At 50.0% G+C, this 22,459-nt stretch overlaps 7 protein-coding genes across 7 annotated transcripts; 4 read left to right on the forward strand and 3 right to left on the reverse strand.

Annotated features, from left to right (window-relative positions):
• Nucleotides 1-219: 219 nt before the first annotated feature.
• FTJAE_12985 (gmp synthase) lies at nt 220-1,528 on the forward strand (the record flags this gene model as incomplete). The annotated part of the gene is made up of 2 exons (XM_037346081.1): nt 220-294; nt 356-1,528. 2 exons carry the CDS (start codon nt 220-222, stop codon nt 1,526-1,528), a joined length of 1,248 nt encoding a protein of 415 aa, XP_037199975.1.
• A 298-nt stretch (nt 1,529-1,826) lies between these two features.
• FTJAE_12986 (dependent histamine-releasing factor) lies at nt 1,827-2,655 on the reverse strand (the record flags this gene model as incomplete). Its single annotated transcript, XM_037346082.1, has 5 exons — nt 1,827-1,911; nt 1,968-2,130; nt 2,188-2,325; nt 2,404-2,515; nt 2,641-2,655. The coding sequence occupies 5 exons, from the start codon at nt 2,653-2,655 to the stop codon at nt 1,827-1,829; spliced, it is 513 nt and encodes a 170-aa protein (XP_037199976.1).
• A 2,001-nt stretch (nt 2,656-4,656) lies between these two features.
• FTJAE_12987 (SUR2) lies at nt 4,657-5,844 on the forward strand (the record flags this gene model as incomplete). The annotated part of the gene is made up of 2 exons (XM_037346083.1): nt 4,657-5,377; nt 5,444-5,844. 2 exons carry the CDS (start codon nt 4,657-4,659, stop codon nt 5,842-5,844), a joined length of 1,122 nt encoding a protein of 373 aa, XP_037199977.1.
• Nucleotides 5,845-12,202: 6,358 nt separating this feature from the next.
• On the forward strand, nt 12,203-13,408 carry FTJAE_12988 (uncharacterized protein; the record flags this gene model as incomplete). Its single annotated transcript, XM_037346084.1, has 1 exon — nt 12,203-13,408. One exon carries the CDS (start codon nt 12,203-12,205, stop codon nt 13,406-13,408), a length of 1,206 nt encoding a protein of 401 aa, XP_037199978.1.
• Nucleotides 13,409-14,132: 724 nt separating this feature from the next.
• Nucleotides 14,133-16,790, reverse strand: FTJAE_12989 (vacuolar sorting-associated protein; the record flags this gene model as incomplete). The annotated part of the gene is made up of 2 exons (XM_037346085.1): nt 14,133-14,719; nt 14,771-16,790. 2 exons carry the CDS (start codon nt 16,788-16,790, stop codon nt 14,133-14,135), a joined length of 2,607 nt encoding a protein of 868 aa, XP_037199979.1.
• A 671-nt stretch (nt 16,791-17,461) lies between these two features.
• FTJAE_12990 (triacylglycerol lipase) lies at nt 17,462-19,345 on the reverse strand (the record flags this gene model as incomplete). Its single annotated transcript, XM_037346087.1, has 1 exon — nt 17,462-19,345. One exon carries the CDS (start codon nt 19,343-19,345, stop codon nt 17,462-17,464), a length of 1,884 nt encoding a protein of 627 aa, XP_037199980.1.
• Nucleotides 19,346-20,228: 883 nt separating this feature from the next.
• On the forward strand, nt 20,229-22,151 carry FTJAE_12991 (FACT complex subunit POB3; the record flags this gene model as incomplete). Its single annotated transcript, XM_037346088.1, has 4 exons — nt 20,229-20,239; nt 20,366-21,091; nt 21,144-21,515; nt 21,566-22,151. The coding sequence occupies 4 exons, from the start codon at nt 20,229-20,231 to the stop codon at nt 22,149-22,151; spliced, it is 1,695 nt and encodes a 564-aa protein (XP_037199981.1).
• Between the last annotated feature and the right edge of the window lie 308 nt (nt 22,152-22,459).

Consider the following 22,459-nt stretch of genomic DNA (forward strand, 5'->3'; position numbering starts at 1 on the left):
CATTAGGTAGATTGTGGCTTGACTGACTGACGGATCTTCAGTGGCTCGGCAGAACTGTACGTCACTCTCCCGTGCTCAGTGGATTTGGGCCCAACCTAAATGGAACTGGAACTGCGGGTAATGTAAACCTTGAGCAGCTCGTCTATCCCAACCTCACCTCACCTCACCTCACTCCTTCATTCCTATAGCAGTCCGATACCTACAAGTCTTCTCTTCGCCATGTCCAAATACAAGGATATCATGAAAAATGGATGGCATCCTGAAAAGCCCGGCAGCAGCTTGAAAGGTCAAGTTGTAAGCACCCTCTCTCCTCTTTCTTCCCTACTACTGTTATCAATGGCTGACATCCTCACAGAAAGGTCTCGTTGGGAGAGGAAAGTCTGAGGATGAGGACCGAGGTAGTCACGTTTCTGTTCCGCTGTCTCAACTAAAGGACCCTTCAACCTTTGCACCACCTCCCAAACGTACCGGTTCTGGTCTTCTTCCACCACCTCCAAGGGAAGAGTCGGGGCCGAGAAAGGTTATCACCGCTCCTTCGAAATACATGGATCCGAGAGCACCGCCCCCTCAAGAACCCGTGTATGCCGAGCCCGAGGAGGGATATGAGGAACAACCGCAACCTCGCGGTCCTTATCGCACAAATACTACAGGTCTTTCAACGGATAGCCTACCGAAGCCTCCCGGTCGCAGAGATGGTGCTGATGGACGTTCGGGGCAACCCCCTTCATATCAATCTGCTATGGCGGGCGTAGGGGGAGGAGGAAGAGCTGCACCTCCGAGCTTACCACCACGACTGCCCCCAAGGACAAATTCTGGAAGCACCATTACAAGCTCTCCTGCTGCCAGTCCTGCGCCTACAGGCAACGGTCTATTGAATCAAGGAGCAGTTAATCGTCTGGGTGCAGCAGGGATATCAGTTCCTGGCTTTGGTATCGGTCGTTCCAGTCCGGCAGCCGAAGCATCGCCTAGCCCGCCCCAACCTCCACGACCTGGTGTCGCGTCACCACCTCCAGCACCTGCTACGTCCCACATGAGTGAACTGCAGAACCGATTCTCGAAACTTGGAACATCATCTAGCGCTAACACAGCAGCACCTCCGCCACCTAGTGAGGGCACCACATGGGCTCAGAAGCAAGCCGCCCTCAAGACTGCCTCATCATTCCAAAAGGATCCTTCTTCAGTCTCTCTATCCGATGCCCGAGCTGCTGCCAGTACAGCTAACAACTTCCGCCAACGTCATGGCGAACAAGTCGCTGCAGGAGCCAAAACAGCAAACAACCTGAACCAAAAGTATGGGCTTCTTGACAAGGCTCAGAATTCATACTCCAAGTTCCAAGGCAATCAAACACAAAGCCAAAATGAGGATGCTCCCTCTGCACCAGCATCGCCCGGATTAGCCAGCGTTGTTGGAAAGAAGAAGCCTCCTCCACCACCACCAAAGAAGAAGCCGGCTCTTATGGGTGCTTCAGCTGCTCCCGCCAACGATGAGCCTCCTCCCATTCCTATGGCAACGAGGCCACAATTTTAAGTCACGAGAATCCGTATTAGACGCACAGCATTGCCAGGCGCGCATCTAGGGGAGTTTTTGATGTTTCTTGCTTTCTTTGCCTCGAGAATCGCCTTCATCACTGCACAAAAGGGTCAAAAATACAAAATTGGTTGGAACTCATGACTTCTTTCTTTTTTGTTCATCTCATCGCAATATCTCGGGGATATACCAAGCGCCGAGAACGAGATTCGTGTGGCTCGTAATCTAAATAACTGCTCGTCCGTCTGTCGTCACAAACAAGGCAGACCAAAAACATCACCACGTCACTACCTCCACCTTAGACCTTCATCTCGGTAAGACCGTGCTTCCAGACGGTGATGTAGGGAGTGACACCATCCTCACGGTAGTTGAGGAGGACAACCCTGTAGATAATTAGTCTCCTAAAGAACACAGACTTGGTGACAAGGGGCAAACTCACATTCCGTCGGGGTTCATGGACTCGCCAGTAAGGAACTCGAAGTCCTTGAACTTGGCAAGGACGACGTTCTTGACATAGTTCTGGGCACCTTTCTCGAAGGCAGAGATCTCCTCGGCGGGAGCACCCTTCTCCTGGAGAGCAGCCTTGACAGCCTTCATGTAACCTGGAATTGGTGTTAACTTCTGGTATCGTGGATCTCGATGGGGTTGTTTCTATGTACCCTTGAGGTAGGTGAGGTAGCTCTTCTTGTCGAAAGAGGTCTCCTGGAGACGGAAAGAGCTGACGATGTTGTTGACCTTGACGACCTGGTCCTCGAGATCCTCAGCAGCCTCCTCGGCGGAAGCATTGGCACCGATATCTGTGGATTATAGTGTTAGGGCAAAATTGAACCTTGTTTTACAGCAGCCCTGGGGCTTTTATGCTGATCGTCACGTACCGACGTTGACACCACCCTCCTCGATCATGGCACAGTCGGCCTCGTAGACGATGCCATCGACCTCCTTGAGATCGTAGGAGTCGGAGATGAGCTCGTCACCGGTGAGGATATCCTATTGTGGCGGGGTTCAGCGACAGATCATGCGAATAAGACAAAAACAAGACAAGAATCGAGCGCGGGGTAAGAGTAGGCGGGGTACCGCTCAAGGTGATGAGACGGCATTGTTCATGGTCGTACCTTGTAGATAAGCATTTTGACGGTTGGAGTCGATTAGACCTTTTAGGATGAGATGGGGATGGAGAAGAGGAGAAAATGAAGCTGATGAGACTGGCAAAGAGGAGCAAAAGCCAAAGGGAGAAACAGAGCCTGATGATAATAAAAATCTAGAGCCAGTGGCGGGGTAGTGGGGGCTCCAAATACATTAGCGGCATCCAAACTGAAAAAGCTCACTGAACGACGCCGTAAAATTTTTCCGTGGCCGGTGCCTCTGAACCAATCAAGTTCATGGAGTGGGCCTCGAAAACACCAAATCGGTCTCTCTGCTCATATCACGTTTTGGGTGAAGAGTTAGAGCGACAAGCGGAATATGCTAAATTAGAGCATAGATCTTAGTATTGTGGGCTTCTTAGCGAGAAGGTATCAAGCTAAGATGATCAAGAATTTCTTCGTTGTAGCTGTAGGCAAGGAAGGATTGTAGGTATTTGAGACCCCCTGGCTAAGGTAGCGAAAACCACCTTACCGGGCTACCTGAGCTGACCACCAAAGGCTACCCGCTGACGAGTGGTTGATCCGAGGACGACAATGTAATATAATAGGCCAGCTCTAGCCCAATAGAATTACACCGCGAACGGCAATGCTGAGCTGCATCTCACGCGTCATGAAAAATACACGTACTGTACTCCGTACTCCGTACATACTGCCGATTACCAGCATTGCATGTCCCATACCGAGTATTTTCCAAAGTCCTGAGCAGCCGAAATCAGGCTTAGCACCCAGAGTCTGAGAGGACCTATGATCTTCAAGGCCTGACACGATCAGCCAGGGGTTCCGTGTTTGCCCCGGACTTAATACGCGGATTTGGAACCGAACGGCTTCATGCGATGCCATGCGATGCCATGGCCAGGGAAAGGGAATCTACAAAATAACGGCTGAGCTGGCTGGGCTGGCGTGGTCTATCTGCGTCTCGGTTTAGTTAATTCAAAGATTCAGACGAGCTGCAAACAGTTACTCTGCTTTGACAGCAGACATATGACCTGTTGGTGACGTTTCAGTGGTATGAGCCACGAGAGGCTTCGCAAGGCTTGCCCTGGGTCTAGAGGAATGAACAGGCGATGGAGCACCAACATGAATTGACAGGGAGGACAGGCGTAAGATATTCGTACGTTTTCTGAGTCCATTGAGCAAAGACAGAGTGTGAAACCCCTTTAATAATAAGAGATATCGCAGAGCTGATGAATGTGATGTTAGATTAGCACATGTGATTTGGCAAAGTCACTGACAGTCTAACGCGTGGGCTGATCCGCCACTCCCGGCCATGATGCGACCTTGCGACCTTGCGACCTCATGGAATTGCTCTTCAGGAGATGTCAATCGTGAGAATTGCAAAGACACTTGTACATGAAACAACGCATGAGAATGTCGCATTCGTAAAGTATCATCTACAAAACCGAGATTGATTAGTCTCTTGGCGTAGGCTTGGAATAATTGGACCTCTTCCAGTCCAGTTGCACAGTACAGTCCGCTGATTGAATTCTACTTTGCACTCCGAAGCTCCCGGGCGCAGGGCTGCCTCCGTGTCTGCAGATACTGTATCATCAGTGGTTTTTTCGCTTGTACCTGAGGTGGGTTGCCACTTTAAGTGACCCAGCGGCGAGAGCGATTGGACGACACGAGCCTTAATCTAATCTTCTGGCCCCCCAAATCAAGTTCCATGCGCTAGGTTGGGTACTGTACCTTGCCTCCATTCGCCTCGGGGTCGTTGGGTTTTATTAACTTGCCATTGCCATCGCCATCGACATCGACGCTCCCTTTTCTTAAATCTCTTGTATCCTCCAGGTCTAGCCTCCAACTCTTTCTACCTTCATTTGTTGATCGAGACCCTATTAATTGTTTGTTTCGTTTTGTCGCTTCCAGTTTCCCCTCCCCTACGGAACTGAATTGTCTCCTTTCGCTCCTTCACACCATCATCACCATCTAAAGTTATAACGCGACCGCAGCATCGATACCTTAGCAACTTAATTTCTGAACCCCGTCATGGGCAACGACAGCTCCATTCTCGCCGATGGCTCCGCCATGGCCATGCCCGGCACCTCATTCAACCATACGCTCTTCGAAACAGCTTTGCCACCGCTGCCAACATTTAGTCTAGAGGTCCAGCCTGATCTCTTCCCTTGGGTCTCCGACTTTTGGCTCAATTTGTTACTCCCTGTTGTTGTGTACTGGGTCCTGTCCCTGACATTCCATGCAATCGACGTCAACGACTGGTTCCCCCAATATCGACTACACACGCCCGAAGAAATCACCAAACGCAACCACGTCTCCCGCTTTGAGGTCGCCCGCGATGTTATCCTGCAGCAGATCATCCAGGTCGTCACCGGCGCTCTTCTCGCCTTGTCCGAGCCTCCGGAGATGATTGGAAAGAGTGAATATGACGTCGCTGTCTGGGCTACTCGCATCCGTATCGCGCAACGAGCTCTCCCAACTGTGCTCGGCCTCGTCGGCCTCAACGCTACAGCAATCTCCAAGAGTCTCCTTGACACTCATCCCCTGCTGGCCGGGGCTGTTGCTGGCGGTTACTACCCATCGCTGGTGGGCGCAAACAATGAACCTGCTTTCGCCTCTTGGGAGATGACATTGGCCAAGACCATCTACCACTTCCTGATCCCTGCTGTTCAGTACTTTATTGGTGCTGCTATCATCGATACTTGGCAATACTTCCTCCACCGATTGATGCATGTCAACAAGTGGTTGTATGGTAAGTTCCATCTACACAAAAAAGCTCCCTCATTTCAATGTCGCGATCGCTAACTCAGTTCAACAGTACACTTCCATTCCCGCCACCACCGTCTCTACGTGCCTTACGCCTATGGTGCTCTCTACAACCACCCTGTTGAGGGATTCCTGCTCGACACCCTCGGTGCTGCCGTCGCATTCAAGGTCACCCGCATGACTTTGCGCCAGGGCATCCTCTTCTTCTCAATGTCCACAATCAAGACAGTCGACGACCACTGTGGCTACGCGTTCCCCTGGGACCCTCTCCAGATCGTCACCAGCAACAACGCTGAATATCACGACATCCACCACCAGCACTGGGGTATCAAGACCAACTTTGCTCAGCCCTTCTTCACCTTCTGGGACACTCTTCTCGATACCAAGTACAGGGGCTCCAAGACCAACAAGCCTAGCCAAAGGAAGGCTAAGGCCGCGGAAAAGGCTCAGTAGATTTTGTTTTTGAGACATTGGCATATGAACTTTTTGATTTCAGCATAAGGAGCACACGGTTGTACACTCCCAACAAAACAAGAAAACCAAGCATCAGTATTCGATTATTTGGGAATCGCCGGATTGCGATATGGTTGTTTAATCTTATCAGAGGGGCGCTTTTTCGTTACGGTTTTGGATCGGTTTGGGCATGACGGCAATTTCAACATCGACACTTATCATCACGGCTCGAAGCTTGCGGTATTTTTTATCAACCTTTAATTCATGGCTTTAATGAGGCGCCTGATGGACCAACTCCTTGGGTCTAATACATTCTTCCTACTTTCGTTATCTTGCAACTCGCATTGTTACCTTGCCACCAGCCCCGTCTTCGCAATCCAAGGGTCTGTTAGTGCAGTGGCAGGGCTGGCCTTCCGAGAACGGCGGTGTTGGATAGACGAGAGTCTTCCAGCCTATTTGCTTTACATCTGGATTTGTACCATTATTGTCGAGAACGAGACACAGAGTTGGGTTTGGAAACGGCGCACAGTTAGTATGTGAGATGATAGGACTTGGGTCCCTGTTCCTGTGTATCGGGAACGAGTATGGCTAGAAGGAGAAGAAACCCAGTGAGAACATGAATAGCTGCGCAGATGTACGACGCTGTATCTCGGATTGGTCTTCAGGATAGCCCCCAGGAACAGAATAATAACAGTTCTTTCTGTAACCATGTCGATAAATATCGAATGCTATCGTGAGACCGGTCCACTGGTAGAGTCGCTCTGGACTGCCTATGTGTTTTGAGGTGGATTGAAAGCTCCCTGTGGCAAGACATTCTTGTATAGCCCATGTGTAATACTATAATGACATTAATAAGACCATCTGGATATTTTGGGCATAACGCATCGATTCTTGCAGTCATTGTTATAATGTTAGAAGGACCATTAATTCATGGTCATTGGGCAGGTAATTGGCCGCGGTGCTTCACCATCTCGCATTTGAGAGGTCTTACCGAGTGTTTGAGGGGAGGCCACAGCCAGAATCTCGACGTTCAAATTGCAGGAGGGCTCTTCCCAAATCATATACATATTAGCCCCGGTGATCATATGAATGTTAATGTTTGATGCATCACTCAGCAATTGTCAAATCGAGACTACCCAGCTCCATCCCAATGTGAGCGATTGGCCTACCCTATAGCAGTGACCCTGTTCAGGAAGAAAGAAGTCTCTGGTATCATAAAGAAATAGCCCATATGCATGTCATGTATAGACCCGACTTTTGCATGTTGCGATGAGAACGGCATATCATTGCTCACTATTAAGTGATATGTGATCTGTTGAGGTTAGTCGAGGATATGTGACGTGTAAGAATATGCACACCAAGCCAGCGAACTGGGTGAAAGAATTCATGACGAGCATCATTTCCTCCAACAGAAATAAACTCCACACTTCAGCTCGACAAGAAACAGTCTTAACAAGTCCTATTCGAGATGGAGATTAAGTATAGGCTAGGGGAATAGCTTGTAACAAATAACGGTGTTTTCTAATTAACGTCGAAACAACGAAACAAACGCTTTGATCAGATGGAGGCTCTCTACGCGGGGGAAATGACAGAACCACCGGCCTCGAAAGTATATTTGAAGTGCCAACAGCGGCTATGAATAAATTAGAAACATTGAAGATCATCGAGTGCCGTTTTTTGGTTTGTTTGGGAATCCAGGACTAAAGTCAAGCTCCGGACCGATAGGTTCGGTTGATGAAGCTGGCATCGGAGATGACGATATTCGTTTGGAGTAGTTCATCAGATATTGAGTGTGTCTGTCTTCTTGTGACACGCTTCACATTGACGGGACGGATGAGTTCCTACGAACCCGAGAGAGACATTGGATGATTGTCTCGGCCTTAAATTCTGTACGCGGTTGTACAGGTATCCATATGTTTGGAGGGAAGAGAGAATCTCACAACATCCGGAGCCACAATCAGGGAAGATCCTTTGTTGTTTTCCGCCTTGGCGTTCTGTCACGATAACCTGTCAATTTTCTTGGTAGAATGCTTTCTTTCTTGGCTTATTGACGTATCCACATCCACGTTCAGAGAGGAGCCTTGAGTTGGAGGGAGATATTCCTCCACTAAGGACCGGGTCTCTTGAAATTGCGGCTGAGATAGAGATCGGGATCAAAAGCAAGAAAGGGCACGACTTGGCGATGGGACTCCCCTGGCAAGAACCAGAGATGAGAGTTTGGTGACGTGATTTACAGATAAAAAAGAAAACAATGAACGCGGTTGGGGGGACGATGATGCAGGGCGGATGTAGGCTTGATGCATCCGAGACAAGAGAAAAGATAAGACAACAAAAAGCAAATAGAGTCTGCCTGTCAGTTGTGTAATTAATTGTGCATATGCACGTAGAGGGCGTTGCTAACGTTGACGATATTTTGTGGCTGTTGTCAACGGTGATGATGACTGACGTGGTTGATCCAGACACCAATAGACAGCTCGAGACAGATAATCATGTGGTTGATGCCATTCCTACTGCAATGCAAGCCGCAACCAGGCTTGTCTCGTCTTGTTGTCTCGTCTTTCCCTAGGACAATTGATGCATGCGGCCCATTCTCTCCGGTTCTGGCGTGTTTTCCGTCGAGAACCCGCCGACTTTTTGTCTCTCCCTTGAGCTTTGAGCACTAAACGCTCGCTTCTCATGACAACTCAGGCGAGTTTCAGAGCGCAGGTTTTCACTGGCCGTAGCTAAGAGGACCCTGAATTTCCACTCAAGGTGTTAGTGCCCGGAGGCCGGGAATGGAGCTCACCCTCTCTGTCTTGTCTGTCTGCCCCCTTTGGTCACAGCTGAGTAGCATTGGTTTTGGAGCCTGCATTTTCTTGATTCTGTCGGAAGAGTGATTCATGCTGACTTGATTTCTTCATCATGTCGCAACGCAGAGATCGAGTTGTTTATTCCAGCTGATCTCTTGCAGCAGACTATTGGCAACCTGCCGAGCTGTATTGCAGATGTGTCTGGCCAATCCTGACAGCACCCGTCCCTCCCCCTTTGAAATTGCCAAGACAGGATAATTAGCGAAGCTCATGGTCAGGAATAACTCGTGCAAGCTTATGAACTTTGGCAGACACAAAATGCCCCATCTTTTATGACGCCCTTCTTTCGTGCTAAGGAGTTCCCAGAACCCTGGCTGAGCTCCACAGAGACCCCTGCCACAAGCTGACCCACCAGGTCTCAGGCTGAGAGCTAGAGCCTATTCGAGTTAAGGAGATCAGGTTCGGTTCGATCAGAGAAAGGCTAGTGGACCAATCACGACTGACCAATGTTCCAGAGACTTGGGTTCCTTGTCTTGGGCGATGCTGTGCTCGTGCAGATGATCGCCCTTGTTCCCCTGAATTCTTTGTCTTTTTTGTCTTTGTTGATTGTGGTACAACATGCAGAATGTCTCTGCTCTTTTCATTGTCTACTTGTGTTTATCTGTAACTTGTTGATCAACAACCATCAAACCGAGACATGAAGATGTCGATCCCTACAAGACGCATGCGGTCTGTGCTATTCATTGGTGATGATCAACGGGCAGGAAACTTCAAGGAGCAAGGCAATATTCCATAGCGCATGCTCAAACAGACCAATAAGGCCAATACTACCCCCAGATGCATAGAGTCTCCCCCTGGACGCCCTCGTGCATGGTTCGGTTGGTCTCACTGGCGAACCGGAACGATATCGCAACTGGAAAGGCCAATATTCAAACCTGGCTGAGCTGGGCTGAACCAGACCTGTCACTTGACAGCCACGGGCTGAAATATTACCTGTCTTCTCCAATGACAGTAGCATTTCTTATTCCGAACTGGCCTTAGATTGGCGAAGCCTTTGGCTTTTCGACTAGGTAAGGCCTAGGCAATTAATGTGAAGAGAGGAAGGAGCAGCATTATTTCCCCATCTTGGACCTTCCATGGTCAGAATTGGGTCCTCTCCCGCTCTTTCCGCAATCTCAGTTCCAATATTCCTCCTCCTCCCCATCCCAAAAAGTCTCACCCTCTTTTCTTCTTCGATCTAACATTCTGCATCTTTGGTCTCCCTTTTTTACTTTCCCCATTCATTCCTCGTCTAAGACTGCCACTGAGACTGAGACCACCCAAAAGCAAACTAGCGAGAGTCCGTCTATTCACGACTTGTATCCTCTTGTTAGTGGGACCGTCCGCGCGCACCTTTGCTTTACAGCATCGACCACTCCTAGGTCACGACTTTTACTCGAGCGTCGCAAGCAAACAAGCAAGCAGACAAGCAAGTAGCTTCACTAGCCGCCCTCGGCTCTTCGTGTACGGCCTTGCCCTGGCTTTGTTATACGGTACTTCGCTGTGCCCGACTGTTGCATTGCTTCGTCTCATAGCCGAGTACAGTATCCTCGTCCTTGCCTCGCTTTACATAGCATTTTGCGCTGCCTTTGACGCCCTGCGCTTAAGCGCCCGTCCTGTGCCGCATTCCGTACCTTACTTACCCAGTTCTTGGTACACGTCAACATTCGTCGAGGGTTGTTCCAAGACTCCAGTGCGGCGCTTACTGCCCATCACCTTTCAGGGCTCCTCGTCAGGTCATTGGCTGTCAACCACCTACAACCAAATTCGCTGTAATTTGAGAGGCTCACATCCAATCATTGACAGCCAGTATAGAGTCTCTAACACCACTTCGCGCCTGTCTGAACATGCGACGAACACCTCATGGTGTTTCATCAGCCTCCTATTATTGCTTAATCTCGACCTGTCCGAATCCCCGGCATCAAAGCCTATAGGCGCTGTCGTGGATCTTGACTGGTTTTCCCAGATTAGTACCAATCTCATCATTGATCCCTACAGCGACCTGTGGTAACGGGTGCCTACATACATACATATTAACTGTAGTAAAGACCCGTCACCCGTCGCCTGTCATGGATCCATCAACGACTCTCTTCACTTTCTTGTTGTGAGTTCGGACCATTTCTTCTTTCTTTTGTTAATTATCTTCTTCCCGTTTGTTTGCTTGCTTGTTTGCTCCCTTACTTCGCCTCTCGCCGGTCGATATTGATCCACTACTTCTGCGGATCGCCTTGCACGGAACCGTTGAGTCGGTTCATTATATCCAATCCAATCCATCTTTACAACAATCGTTCTCTTCAGCAATTGGATCACTTTGACTCCGACTGCGTCAGCTTCATCTCTCAGCATTCCCTTTGTGTTTCAATTATCGAACGCTGTCATTCCATTCTCTACCCCGGATCGGTACACATTGCCTAGAAGTGTCTTATTTGCCGTGGTATGCTTCAATTGTCTTATTTTTGTACCCTCGCATGAAAATCATCTGAATTTGGCCCCGTCCCCGACCAGCCCCCCGGCCTGTGCCTCAAGACACAGACGGGCGTCGTGTTTTGGAAAAAAACAAAATGTTTGAGTCGCATGTTTTTCTTTTGTATTGAGGGCGTAAAAAGTCGGAGCTGAAGTCAGCGTCGATGCCCTCTCAGCCAGCCTCTCTCTAGCTGCTGCAGTGCTTGGTACTGCTAATATGCTGTATGCATCAAAATGGGGAAGATAGCTGGGTTTGATTGCAGATTGAAGTCTCTATCTGCAGCTACCTTGGGATCGATCCAAGGGTTCCCTTGTCTCCCCACGATTGCCAGCTCTGTCATTTCATACGGTCCAAGCCTATCGTACCAGATTGTTTCTCAGCTGTTACCCCTTGGCCCCAAGGCGTGTGGCTGGCTGTAACTCACTGCAGTGCAGCTTGGTGCAATTTCCCTGCCCTTTTTTCTTTGCTTCTATTCCCCTTCCATGCCGTCACCCGATGGCTTTTAACGACGGCCGCTGACAAGCATCCCCCAGTCAAACTCCCCCTTCGACACAGTCCGTGCAGCTTATTGGGTCGTGGGACAATTTCAGCCAATCTCACCCCATGCAACGAGACATCCGGCGGGGCCGTGATCAGTGGAGAGGTTGCTATTCTTTTCGTGACATTGTCTGTGACGACGTTTCCGTCTCGGCTTCTGCGACGTGCGCTGGCGTAGGCGCTGGAACAAGCTCAAGCTCAGGCTCAGGTACTGGCACAGCACCTTCGTATCCCAACAAGAGGCACGGTGGTCTTAAGATGGGTCATACCTATTATTACTACGTATGTTGTTCTATCCGTTTCGGTATATGCCATCTTATTGCATTGCATTGCACATCACCCCATAACAAACCCCATTCCTCTCCCTTGCCTTAAACTAGTGAACCCGACTACATACATCATCACTCATTCACCCAACCACCCAAACACATTTAATCAACATCGCCTCTCTCACTTATTTCAATTCTTCATTCACTCATTCATTCATTGTTTGTTTATTACTTAATCCAGTCATTCATTTATATTAACAATGGGTTTCCAGTATGAGCTAGATGGCTCAGTCGAGACACACGACCCTAGCCTCCCTTCAACCACAGCTTGCCCATACCTACCTGGCCAAACTGTCAATACTTTAATCGTTCCTGTCGAGCAGGCTCTCAGGCAGCGAAGTGCTTCTCTCACCTCTATGCGTGCTACCGATCTCAAGACCATGAATCCCGAATCCAAGTACATCACACCTCGACCTGCACCTTCAGTACCGGCCAACCACATCCCCTACCGGGTTGGCTCATCTCCATCACTAAATCACAAGTCTTCGTCTCGATCACTATCACCAGCCCCGGCGGCATGGAAGCGCTTGTTTGGTCGCAAGGTGAACTCTGAGGGTGAGCGTGGACGATCTCCCATCCGCAACGACTTGTCTGGTACCACCGAGGATATCGACGAACGTTGCACGACGCCATCAGAGGGCACTCGAACAAGAGATATCTCGCCTGAATCTCTTCGACGCTTCCTATCGGATGATCTTCCTCCCCGCCCTGGTTCTAACCTCAGTGAGAGACCATCTCTAGTCATCCCTGAAGATGTTGTGGAGGACAACGAGAACGATGACGACGACAACTTTGCGACTTCAGCAGCATCTGATGGACAGCCCTATGTCACTCGTCTCTCACCTCCTCCCTTCAAGCGAACTATTTCCTCCGAGTCAGTCAGAAGCGATGCCGCTAATTCAAGCTCGCTGCCTCTGATTCCTTCAAAACCCTCCAGGAAGGATTTATTGGAGGTCAGCGGTGTGCCTGCATCGGCTGTGCTTCCTTCGCGGCCTAGGCTGGAGACTCTTCGGGCACCTAACCCTCGAATCAACCCTGCCACGAGCTTCTTCTTGTCCCCAGCCACACCAAACTCTCCCGAAGATGAAGGAAACAACTTCTTTGATCTTACTGATGATGAGGACGACGTTGTATCAAGTAGCAACAGTGACATCCTCGCATTTCAGCCTGCTCCTGGCATGGCCCCTACTACCGACTCCTTTGAGTGCTACAGTCTCCCGGAGTCTCGGGAACAAGGACGAAAAATTGTCGAGTCCCAGTCGGCCTATGCCAAGGTCAACTCTGCATCGCTTCTTTCTCGCGGCGACAGCGGAAACTTCCTCGATGCGCCTATCGATACCGGCCTGGACGACTTTGCGGCCGAACTGGGCTGGATGGTTGACGTTATTGGCACCAAGGCCAACTAGTCAACTACAACATACTCACATAGTATCTGATACGATACAACTTAATTTTGGGCTTCAGTGCCTACCACACTCTATGATCAACATTGTTTCGACGGCGTTTAATACTGGTTTCAAAAAATTGGGGTTCAACATTTGATGAACATAACACCGCGGGATTTGCATTTGGCGTTTTAAAAGGAACAAGAGGGGATGGCGCAAGCACAGACAGCTCAACGAGATGTCAAATGTACAACAATCCCCGAGGGGTAATAAGAAAAGGATCTGGGCAAATCGAGATAGACGGCCGTGTAACAATGGAATTCTAAAGGAGTATGTGAGGGAAGGGTGGTATGGTTCATGAGATGGACGACACGGCGGTTATCGAAACACGAATCTTGGACCCAAGGCGAGGATTATGGTTTGGACTGATTTGCTCCCACCTGCATGTGTATGTAGATGAGATAGCGATCAGCAGGTGGCACGATCTTGATAGATGAGATAAGACACAATTATAACCAACATATAACACTGGTTTTACCAGTTACACACTTCTGTTACCGCGTCAAACGATGAATAATCTCAACCGTGCTTTTGTGCTTTCAAAATGCTTTGTATTCATACATAGTGGTACATATTGTAGTTGCTGTCGTATCATCGTGCCAATTCCTGCCATTCAACAGCTCTGTATCTAATATCTATACAGCAAAAGTAATATAATAGTGGTCCATGCAGCTCGCCCCAAATCCTATTGAGCTGTCTGAAGTGGCACCGGGGGGTTTGATGCGGTAGTTGATTGAAGGTTTGTTGTAGCTTGAGCTTTTGGCTCAGAAGCAGGAGTAATATTTGGCGCTTCTGGTGATGCGGCCGTTGTATTCGTAGCCTTTGGAGGCTGAGTGACTGCCGGTGGCGCCATCTTGGGTTGTATCGTCTGATTAGGCTCAGAGTTTGGTGGTGCGGAAGCCCCTTGCTCGACCCCAGTCATCTTGTCCCCCGTAGTCGGGATACCCGACGGAACGTCAGGGGTTTTTGTTTGCGGGTCCTGGGCTTGATCCGGGGCCTTGACAGCATCTTTGGCCTTGAGGGCCTCGTCAGGCATAGATTTCTTCTCAGGCCCCTTCTTGTCAGGGTTCAGGAAGCGTTCGGGGACGCCTCGTGCAGCATATGTTCCGCTACCGACCCAAGCACCAAGGATGTGGCTCCATCGGTACTCGCCCCGGGTAAGGCGTTGGATCTCCCGATACGCGTAGGCATTGTAATAAGGAAGACCGGTACGCGGATCCCGATACCGAGCGGGATGATTTGTGATTACGCAAAGAGGCGCAGGAGAAGGTTCTGACCAATGTTAGAGAAGGTGACGTTTATTGAAGATCCATGTGAACTTACTGGAAAGCTTATTCATCTTGCGGCCAAAGATGATCTGCGTTTGAATGCTTCGATCCTTGAGGGCGTTGTCGTCAAAGTTTTGGAAGACAATGGCATTGCGGGCTCCGGTTGAGGGCTGAGGAGGTTGAGCTTGAGCTTGAGAGTCAGGGGCTTGGGTTACAGCGGGAGTGTCGGGACTGGTCGACTTGGTAGGGAGAGCGGGCGTGATAGTTTTGGGTTGAATATTTGTTGCAGAAGATATAGGAGTAACTTCTGTGGAAGGTTTTGATGGAGGGGGTGATATAGTTGACGGAGGAGTATTACGAAGAGGAGCAGTAGCAGTGAGTGTAGGAGGCATGGCCCCTTGAGACGTATTTGGTGGTGCTAGGACATTGGATTTGGGATTGCCGAAGCCCATCATAGGGGGTGCATTGCCGTTGATACCAATACCTGGAGGAGGAGCAAGTATGGGCGCTGCTAGCACGCCAGACGGTTTAGATTCTGGTGGGCGAGATAGTCCGGATGGAGGAGCCACGAAGGAGTTTGTCGTTGATGCTGACCCAGCAGGCGTAGGTGTAGGCGTAGGCGTCGGTGGAGGCGGGGGTGGTACAGCGAGACCACTTGGTGGAGGATCCTGAGATCGAGGAGGGCTTGGAGCTGGCACGAAGGTCGATGGTGGAGGAGCTGGAGCAGCCAAACTGCTTGGAGGTGTAGGCGGCGGTTGAGGAGGTGGTGGCATAGTCAACGGAAGAGGGATGTCTTCAGTCTTGGGAATCGTTGGAGGGGCACCACTAGTCTCTGGAGTTGAAGGTGCATCTGTGGGTTTCGTGATATCTTCAAGAGGTTTTGTAGGAGTAATGGGTTTCGCGTCTTTGGGTTCGGAGACTGCTGTAGGCTCTGCTGACGCTGTGCTTGGTGGTTTGTCTTGCGAAGGTTGTGATACCTCTTTGGCCTTGGCGTTTGCAATTTCACCATTTGCAGCTGGCGTGCCATTTTGACCGACCTCCTTCTTGTCCTCTGTTGAACCAGCCTTCTCCTTCTCCTTCTCCTTCTCCTTATCTTTGTCTTTATCCTTACCCTTTGCCTTCTCGCCTCTCTTCCTCTTCTCCTTGGCAGGCTCCTCAATCACCATATGCCTTCCCATCCACTCACCAATCCCGCTCCAAAATGTAATAACAGGCCCCTTCAACGTTCTGTTATGAAGTGCCGCCAGTTTCGCTCGACGTTCTTCCTCGCGCTGTTTCTCAGCCTCCTCCCAGCGATTCAAGCTCTTGCTATTGCGCTTCTCAACAATGGCTGCCTCTCGTAATCGCTCCTCCTGAGTCATGGGTGGTTTCTTCATCGCCTCCAGCTTGGCAGCTTTCTTCTGCATTTGGGCCAGCTGTTTTATCCGGCGCGCCTCTCGCTCCACCATCTGTTGATGTAGCTGCTCCTTGGAGAGTCGAGTCGTTTGGCGGGAAGAGGCTCGTGTCGGTAGGTCCGCGGCAGACGGCAGCCATGAAGTGCGCTCAGATTTCTTCTTAGGTCGTGGCGCGGGCTTCGCAGGTGCAGGCGTTCTCGTCGTGGGGTCGATACGGACTTTCTTGCGGAATTTGGCAGGGATAGCTTCTTGCGCCTTTCGCTTGCGCTGAGCAGCGCGACGTTCCTTGGCCTGCTTTTCCAATTCCTTCTCGCCCTCGAGGTCATCATCATTATTGTCGTTTTCGTCTTCGTCGTCTGAAGAGTCCATCTGGACATCCGAACCGTTCTCTTCAGCATCGGAAAAGCCCTGGTCGTTCTCATCTTCGGCGAAAAGTAGTTCGAGATCTGAATCGGGTTCCTCGTTGGCGAGCATCGACTTCATTCGATTGCCGGCGGTCGAACGACGCTTTCGAGTTGTAGCAAGCCATTCTACCGTGTCTTCATTATTCTTCTGGCTATCGGTGTCGTTGCTGGGGCCATCAGTCTTCGGATCTTTAGCGTCACTGTCGCTGTCGCTGAGGCTAGATAATGTGGAAGACAAGGGAGTCCCCATATCGGACGGTTTAGATTCCGTTTCCATCGTGAGTTATCGATTGTCGGAACGAAATAAGCGTAAAGATATCATATTGCGTATGTCAGGCAATATCCAAGTTGAAATAATGAAGCAATGCTGTGTCGTGGCTTTTCGCCGGGTGGGATTGAAGCTAAAGATAGAAGATGCAAGGTTAACGAAACGCGTTTTTTGGTGGGGAGAAGCCTAGAGTTGGAGATGGTTTTTTTAGGCTGCTGACATCACGACCGACGGTGTAATACAATAGGTGCATTCCAGCGACACAACGCTCTTGAGATATTGTACAACAAGCAAATGTGAATAATTTAGTAATGCAATTTATTCTGATGTTTAATGTATTTCATTCGTCTAAATGCGCGAATCTCTTGTTTAGATCGCAGGTGTTCAAAACCGTAGCCTGATCATTCGTACCTAATCAAACGTTGTGTCTCCAGTATACAAAACAAAAACTCCATCCTCATGATTTGCATGAGTGTATCTAGAACGCTAAACTTATCATGGCTAACCGCTGAACGGGTCCTTCTATATAGCAGTTAAGTGCCCGGAGAAGAGAGGGGAAAATAGAAACCAAGCCGCTATAACAGGCAGGAGTGCGTGTTGCTTCGGCCAGTGGTCGATGTATGAGATACGAGAGTCGGTCTGGATGTTGCTGCTAGAATTGAACCTCTCAGTGCCGATTCCTACATCTCATCTGGGGCAAATTCCACGTCTTCAGCAGCCAACTCCTTGCATAACCCAAACCAGTTACGAGCGAGACATCTCTGTCTTTCTGGCACGCTCGTGCTAGAAACATCGTCCGTTGTACCCGTGGGCGCAGCCGTAACAGGCACGTTCGTAATCTGGCCAGGTTCAGCTGTTGTTGTGGCCTCAACTTCATCGCGGCAACCCCAGAACCTTCCAGGAGTATGGCAAGTCGTCGTAGGAGTAGCATCTACGGTCGTCGTAGTGCTGCTCTCGGTAGTCGTCTTATCCTTACACCCAAACCAGCCAGGAGTCTTGCAAGTAGACGTGGAAGTCGACGTGGTCGAGGTTGTGGTCGAGGCGGGTGTAGTCTTGTCAAGACAACCCCACCAGCCAGGCGTCTCACAAGTTGATGTGCGGGTCCGAGTACGGGTAGTCATGGATGTCGAGGGTGGTGAGGATGATGTTGTGGTGGTTTCGGTGCCATTGCTTTCGTACATCTTCCACTGAGCACAGTCTCTACATTCAGGAGTTCGTCTGCACTCGGGAACACCATCGTACTTCTTGATGACATCGTCAATGACAGAACGGATCCGATGTGTACCGATTCCAACCCTCCATCCCTTATCGGCGACAACGTCGTACACACATTCATAACCAGCATGGCATGCGCTTTCCATAGCATAGCCACCATAGGTGCAAGAAGCTGTTGCGCCGTTGCATGTTCCGATATACACAGGGTCTGCGGTGTGACCAAAATGGAATGTGCCTGTGTTCTCACGCAGTTGGGGATAGTCGGCACTAGCACCAGGGGGGACAGGCAGACCTAGTCTGGAAGCTGGAAGCGCCTCTGGGACGGCTTCAAATGTAACGACGGGAAGACCATATGTCATACCCAGCATCGAGGTGACAGCGCCACCAAGCGAATGCCCTGTCAGCCAGACCTGGGCATCAGGATAGAGCTCTGTGACATTCGAGTATAGTTCGCGGGCAGCGCCGTAGTAGCGGTTCTCTTCCCTTAGAGCCTGGACAACACAAGTGTTGTTGCATGAATACGTGCCTGTGGCACAATCACAGACTTGATGCCAGGTCCACTGACCTTGTTGGGCACAACAGCAGCTGAAGAAGAGGTTGTCGTTGACCTTGTCATTAGTTGTGGTGCCTTCTCCATCAAAAACAGCCATCGACGTGCCTTTCAGTCCGATGACAATGGTCGAGTTTGTATCGTCAACAAAGATATGGCCCCGAAGACCATCAGACTCCCATCCGAAATCGGCGCTGCGGTTCCATCTTTCTCCTACATCTTCCCAATCGGTTTCTGTTTCATCTTTGACATACGCGTTGGCCGTCATGATAGCCAAGTTTAAAACAGTGTCCTTATCTTTGATGTCGGGTGAAGACACCTGATCCATAGTCCACGCCGATGCATCAAGCACAGCTGCGTATCCTCTCTGCCGAGACTCGGCAACCATGGGGTCGACGACGGATGGCCTTCGGTCTACCAGACGCTGAATTGTCTGGGGATGGCTCTTGGCTTTTAATCGAGAGACATCATATTCGCCATATTCATCTTCTGCAGCTAGGTAGACCCTTGACTGGTCGTGAACAACATCTCGCTTCCGATGGAGGCCTGGGTGGAGATGTGTGCCATGATGGTAGATGTGCCGAAGGCTGAAGGTGTGCTCAGCTGGTGCAGGAACCTCTGGCGATACGGGAAGTGCTGGCCCAGGAGGTAACAGGACATCGTCGTGAAATCGGTCGCCGATGTTATTGTGAGCAGATGATGGCGAGAAGGCGAGGAATGATAGCAACAGAGCAGCGGTTACGCGGCCAGTCGAGGCGCATCGAAAGCCCGACAGTCGGGAGCGGCGATTTGTTGTCATGATGGTATTGACCATCCTACTGAGCAGAAGGAAAGACGCATATACAATTTGAATTGAAGTTTGTTGAGTATGTTGATGGAAAGTAGAGAATATTGATCGTAGTAGTAGTAGATCATGAAGATGGATTAATGAAGGCGGCGACTGTTATCAAGCCTATGATGTTATGCACGTTATCGCTGGAAGTGGAGACTTGAGACCGGAGAAAGGGTCACATGGAGGCCGACGTAGGCAATGTTGGGGAACTAATAGTGCACGGGGCCTAAGGACTCGGCGATGACTTGCTATTTTGTCGATTTGGTTGAATTCACATGCTACCTACGTTGCATTGTTTCCCTCATTCTATCTACTTCTACGCAATATTCACATATACACTACAGAGCTCGTTGTGTTTGGCCCATCAAGGTGAGTTCGTTGATAGGTAAGGTACCTAAGGTATCCAGCGACAGTTAAGGTTCCATGTAATGAATGGTTAGGTCATCAGTAATTTGGCTTTGTTACCATGAGCAGAAAGCTAAAGGGTACACAAATATTTGGATGTCACAAATAATTGAATTTCGGTCTCTTCATTCGATATTCGATCCTTTGCTTCCCAAGCTGTTTACTTTACCTGTATTGTGAGGTTTCAAGTCTCGGCATCTATGATTTTGTGTTAATGCGCCCAACCAGTGAGACCTGGACTAACATATAACAAAAGTGGAGCATTTTATAGTGGCCGCGTGAGGACGCGCGCCGACCGCGACCTGAACCTTTAAGCTGGGGGTGCACTCAAATTTCAGACTAAACCGTGCCTCGCATCGTAACACATCGTCACCTCACAAGGACGACAACATCTTCTTGTCACAGCATATTTCCGCATTTCTAAAGCTTTCTTCCAGTCGCCGAAATGACTGCTATGTATGTAATTTCTCTCAATTACCCCCCTTTCTACTCGTCACAGATCTTGCGCTTGCTCGATCCTTTGATGGCCCTCATAAGCATTGCCGCAGCAACAGCTAGCTGACAAAGTCATCAAACCTACAGCGAGAGCTTCGATAACATCTACTTGGACCTCTCCAAGGAGAGCGGAAAGTGCAGATTCGCAGAGACCGGTTTCGGATGGAAGCCTGTGGGCGGCGGCGATACCTTCACCCTCGATCATAACAACATTGCCTCTGCGCAATGGAGTCGCGCCGCCAAGGGCTATGAGATCAAGATCGTACAGCGCGCCAAGTCCGGCATAATCCAGCTCGATGGCTTCCAACAAGAAGATTACGATCGCCTTGCCAAGGTGTTCAAGAACTGGTACAGCACTGCTCTTGAGAGCAAGGAACACGCTCTGCGAGGCTGGAACTGGGGCAAGGCCGAATTCTCCAAGTCCGAACTCACCTTCAGCGTCCAAAACCGGCCCGCATTCGAATTGGCCTACTCGGAAATTGGAAACACCAACCTCGCTGGCCGCAATGAGGTGGCAGTAGAGATGGCACTCCCTGATACGGGCGCTAATGCCCAGCTCGGTGGTGCCAGGTCGAAAGGATCCAAGGCTGCCGCTGGCCGAGACCAGCTTGTCGAGATGCGATTCTACATTCCTGGTGTGACGACTCGCAAGGAGGCTGAAGGAGAGGACGCAGGCAGTGATGCCGGTAACGACGAGCAGGAAAAGAATGCCGCTACTCTGTTTTATGAGACTCTGATTGATAAGGCTGAGATCGGCGAGACTGCTGGTGATACTATCGCCACTTTCCTGGATGTCCTACATCTCACGCCCAGGTATGTCCAGTTTTCTGCTTCTTTTGTGCGCAAGCTAATACATTATCTATAGAGGCCGTTTCGATATCGACATGTACGAAGCCTCTTTCCGACTCCGAGGCAAAACCTACGACTACAAGATTCAATACGAGGCTATCAAGAAGTTTATGGTACTACCAAAGCCTGATGAGGTGCACTACATGCTTGTCATGGGTCTGGACCCGCCCCTGCGTCAAGGTCAAACAAGATATCCCTTCGTTGTGATGCAATTTAAAAAGGACGAGGAAGTCACCATTGACCTGAACTTGAACGAGGACGAGCTTAAGAGCAAGTACCAAGACAAGCTGGAACCTCATTACGAGGAACCCCTCCACCAAGTTGTCGCCAAGATCTTCCGTGGTCTGGGTAACAGGAAGATTTCATCCCCTGCCAAGGACTTCATCACGTACGTTCCCTGTTTTCTGCTGCATCATAAGATTACTGACTCGTGTGCAGACACCGCAGCCAATATGGCATCAAGTGCTCTATCAAGGCAAGCGAGGGTTTCCTCTACTGTCTGGAGAAGGCATTCATGTTTGTGCCCAAGCCCGCTGTCTACATCGCTTACGAGCAGACACAATCGGTTACTTTCTCGCGTGTCAGCGGAGCTGTATCAGCACTGTCGACATTTGACATCACAGTTCTTCTAAAGAATGGTGCCGGCTCGTCCCAGTTCAGCAATATCAGCCGTGAGGACCTCAAGGCCCTCGAAAGCTTCTTCAAGCTCAAGGGTCTGCGGGTCAAGAACGAGATTGACGAGGATGCCAACCTCCTTGCTGCCGCCCTCGATCAGCAGATGGATGACTCCGAGGACGAAGTTGCCGCCAAGGCTGACCGAGGCTCCGCTGACGAGGATGAGGAGAGCGTCGACGAGGACTTCAGAACCGATAGCGAAAGTGATGTAGCAGAGGAGTACGACAGCGCCCACGAGAGCTTTGGCTCAGGCAGTGACGAGAGCAACGTGGATGAAGATGAAGAACGTGATGATGACGACGAGGACGCTGAAGAGGAGCGTCCTAAGAAGAAGAAGAAGACAGGCTAAACGTAGCACACCTAGGCACGTGGTTACGGAGTGCGTGTTTGTCTTTGAAGTGAGACACGTGAGCAGTTTAATGGGAGCGGGACTATGAAAAACTCTTGGTCTTGGAGACCGAGATACCAAAGGCGTTCGGGCTAGAAAGACGATTTGACACTTCCACCTGGGTTCATGTAGTAGTACCTTTTACCAATTACAATATTCCGCTTTGATAGTTTGGTCAGCAAGCTGTCTTCCTGCACGACTCATGTTCGGAACAACTTTGCGGTGAGTATTGGTCATGACATCCATGGCACTGACATATAGTCGACGAG

The sequence above is a fragment of the Fusarium tjaetaba genome (assembly GCF_013396195.1).
Source record: "Fusarium tjaetaba strain NRRL 66243 chromosome Unknown NRRL66243_c0000377, whole genome shotgun sequence".
In the NCBI taxonomy this organism is placed as follows: Eukaryota; Fungi; Ascomycota; class Sordariomycetes; order Hypocreales; family Nectriaceae; genus Fusarium; species Fusarium tjaetaba.